Below are 3,292 nucleotides of genomic sequence, written 5' to 3'. Positions count from 1 at the left end.
AAAGAAACCTCTCATCAACTGCACGTCATCCTCCACCAGCTTTTGTCCTTTGTAGAGGGCAAGTGTATCATGAGAAACCTTGTTGGGACTCCAGAATTAAAACATACAACTCCAGTAGTTTTCCAATGTACTATGGAGCCATGGTCATGGAATTTTTTGTTTAAAGAAAATGATCTGTTATCGCTTCATTGAAACCATACACAAACTGTATCATTTGTTCTAGGAATGTACGGAGAAATAATTACCAATAAGTATTTATAAACCAAGAAGGACGTCAGGCATAGGGTGTAATATGGGCATAGGGTATTATCCATTTTGTTTAAGTTTCTTACCATCTATTTATTAAAATTAGCAAAAAATTCACTTCTGTGTTAGGACAATAAATGAAGTGGCAACCAGTATAACAGCAGAGGGCAAAAAATATTGGTTTAGCACCCAAAGACCACTACAATTCCAGTATGATATTCTATTTGAGTCAAACTATGGAAAATTCAGTCTTATGTGTGAAGTAAGCTGTCAGTTTATAATAAATTTTAACAAACAGAATGTCTGTAAGCAAAAGATAATTAATGTTGACACTTCTTCTATTTCAGAAAGTGTATTAACGACCGTGTTAGTCGTAATTGCTACTGCTGCCGTCCATGCATCACCTGTAGGGGACTGTCCGCCAGTAGATCCAGTAGACCACACAGACCATCTACCAGACAGCAAAAACTGTTCACTTTTCTACAAATGTGATCACGCAGCTCCTGTACTGTTTGAATGTCCTGATGGGTTGCACTTCAACCCTACACTGGAAGTCTGTGACTGGCCAGATAGTGCAGGTTGCACAGGTGGATCAGCATCAACTCCAGCATCAAGCTCAACAGCTAAGCCTCCTCCACCAGGAGACTGTCCAGCTGTCGGCACATGCCCAATATATGAAGATGAGACTTCTATTGCTAAGCACCTTCCACATGCCTCAAACTGCAGTCAGTTCTGCAAATGTGACCATGGGAAACCCGTGACGTTCGACTGCCCTGCTGGACTCCACTTCAACCCTACTCTGGAGGTATGTGACTGGCCAGAAGATGCAGGTTGCACAGGTGGATCAGAATCAACTCCAGCACCAAGCTCAACAGCTAAGCCTCCTCCACCAGGAGACTGTCCAGCTGTCGGCACATGCCCAATATATGAAGATGAGACTTCTATTGCTAAGCACCTTCCACATGCCTCAAACTGCAGTCAGTTCTGCAAATGTGACCATGGGAAACCCGTGACGTTCGACTGCCCTGCTGGACTCCACTTCAACCCTACCCTGGAGGTATGTGACTGGCCAGAAGATGCAGGTTGCACAGGTGGATCAGCATCAACTCCAGCATCAAGCTCAACAGCTAAGCCTCCTCCACCAGGAGACTGTCCAGCTGTCGGCACATGCCCAATATATGAAGATGAGACTTCAATTGCTAAGCACCTTCCACATGCCACAAACTGCAGTCAGTTCTGCAAATGTGACCATGGGAAACCCGTGACGTTCGACTGCCCTGCTGGACTCCACTTCAACCCTACTCTGGAGGTATGTGACTGGCCAGAAGATGCAGGTTGCACAGGTGGATCAGAATCAACTCCAGCATCAAGCTCAACAGCTAAGCCTCCCCCACCAGGAGACTGTCCAGCTGTCGGCACATGCCCAATATATGAAGATGAGACTTCTATTGCTAAGCACCTTCCACATGCCTCAAACTGCAGTCAGTTCTGCAAATGTGACCATGGGAAACCCGTGACGTTCGACTGCCCTGCTGGACTCCACTTCAACCCTACTCTGGAGGTATGTGACTGGCCAGAAGATGCAGGTTGCGCAGGTGGATCAGAATCAACTCCAGCATCAAGCTCAACAGCGAAGCCTCCTCCACCAGGAGACTGTCCAGCTGTTGGCACATGCCCAATAGATGAAGATGAGACTTCTATTGCTAAGCACCTTCCACATGCCTCAAACTGCAGTCAGTTCTGCAAATGTGACCATGGGAAACCCGTGACGTTCGACTGCCCTGCTGGACTCCACTTCAACCCTACTCTGGAGGTATGTGACTGGCCAGATGATGCAGGTTGCACAGGTGGATCAGCATCAACTCCAGCATCAAGCTCAACAGCTAAGCCTCCTCCACCAGGAGACTGTCCAGCTGTCGGCACATGCCCAATATATGAAGATGAGACTTCAATTGCTAAGCACCTTCCACATGCCTCAAACTGCAGTCAGTTCTGCAAATGTGACCATGGGAAACCCGTGACGTTCGACTGCCCTGCTGGACTCCACTTCAACCCTACTCTGGAAGTATGTGACTGGCCATACCGTGCTGGCTGCGCAAGTAAATCAGGATCAACTGTAGCGTCTAGCTCATCTACAGCTTGACCAACAAGTATGCCTCTACAGATGGTCCAACATCAGCTACACCAACTACTGCAGAACCAAAGAGCTCCATAGGGTCAGGTGATCAAGACCCCTACAAGTCAATGGGATCATGCCGTGCTTATGATCTAGTCCTTATTGCCCAGTATCTTGCATATAAAACCAACAGTACTGTATATTGTAGAAGATGTAGCAATAATCTGGATATGTCTGGGTGACTGCATTTGTGTGTAAAACTACAGGCTTTTGACTGGCCTTCTTGTACTGGTTGTGAATCACTGAAAAGTGCATTTATTTATTTGAACTGTATATTATGTTAAAAATTTTTGTGCTTATGTGATTATGTATTGTACACATTCCTTTCAGAACGCATAATAAAGTCATATGTTTAATTCTAATAAACTCCCTCTTCATTGGCATGGATGCAACACGTCAGATATATACAAATATGTCTGTAGATCAACTGAAATGTGCTATAAATTTTTGCTTTTATACAGATATCATAATCAGCATTCATAACCGAAAGTATCCACTAAATTAGCATCCATCTCTATAGGCTCCTAAAGACTAAACCTTTGTTATCATATTAATACTCACGTTATAGATGTATGCTTCTCCTACATTCATTCTCATAACTTCGTAAAGTATTTGGACATATAAACATCATACAAGCTGATCTTCTCAGAACAAGTAATATATCTCGAGTGCAGGTTTATTTTAGCATTCTGAAAGCGAACATTTCATGATTAGTCTTAATGGTTCTGTATGTCACTTATATTCAGTCATTAAAATGTCATTATGTCATTCAACCATCTGTCAAGTCCTTCTCGCAGTATTGTGTGCCCAATTCATCTTCATCTACTTCCTCTTCCCTTTCTATAATATGGCATATCCCTTGATCTATCG

At 43.9% G+C, this 3,292-nt stretch overlaps 1 protein-coding gene across 1 annotated transcript; it reads left to right on the top strand.

Moving 5' to 3' along the window:
* Nucleotides 1-292: 292 nt before the first annotated feature.
* On the top strand, nt 293-2,927 carry LOC124788873 (chondroitin proteoglycan 2-like). The gene is made up of 4 exons (XM_047256156.1): nt 293-303; nt 376-2,345; nt 2,411-2,600; nt 2,753-2,927. Exons 1-4 carry the CDS (start codon nt 293-295, stop codon nt 2,925-2,927), a joined length of 2,346 nt encoding a protein of 781 aa, XP_047112112.1.
* The last annotated feature ends 365 nt before the right edge of the window (nt 2,928-3,292 follow it).

Source organism: Schistocerca piceifrons, chromosome 3 (genome assembly GCF_021461385.2).
Source record: "Schistocerca piceifrons isolate TAMUIC-IGC-003096 chromosome 3, iqSchPice1.1, whole genome shotgun sequence".
Classification (NCBI taxonomy): Eukaryota; Metazoa; Arthropoda; class Insecta; order Orthoptera; family Acrididae; genus Schistocerca; species Schistocerca piceifrons.
The sequence above is the reverse complement of the archived record's forward strand: the minus strand, read 5'-3'. Positions and strand labels throughout refer to the sequence as shown.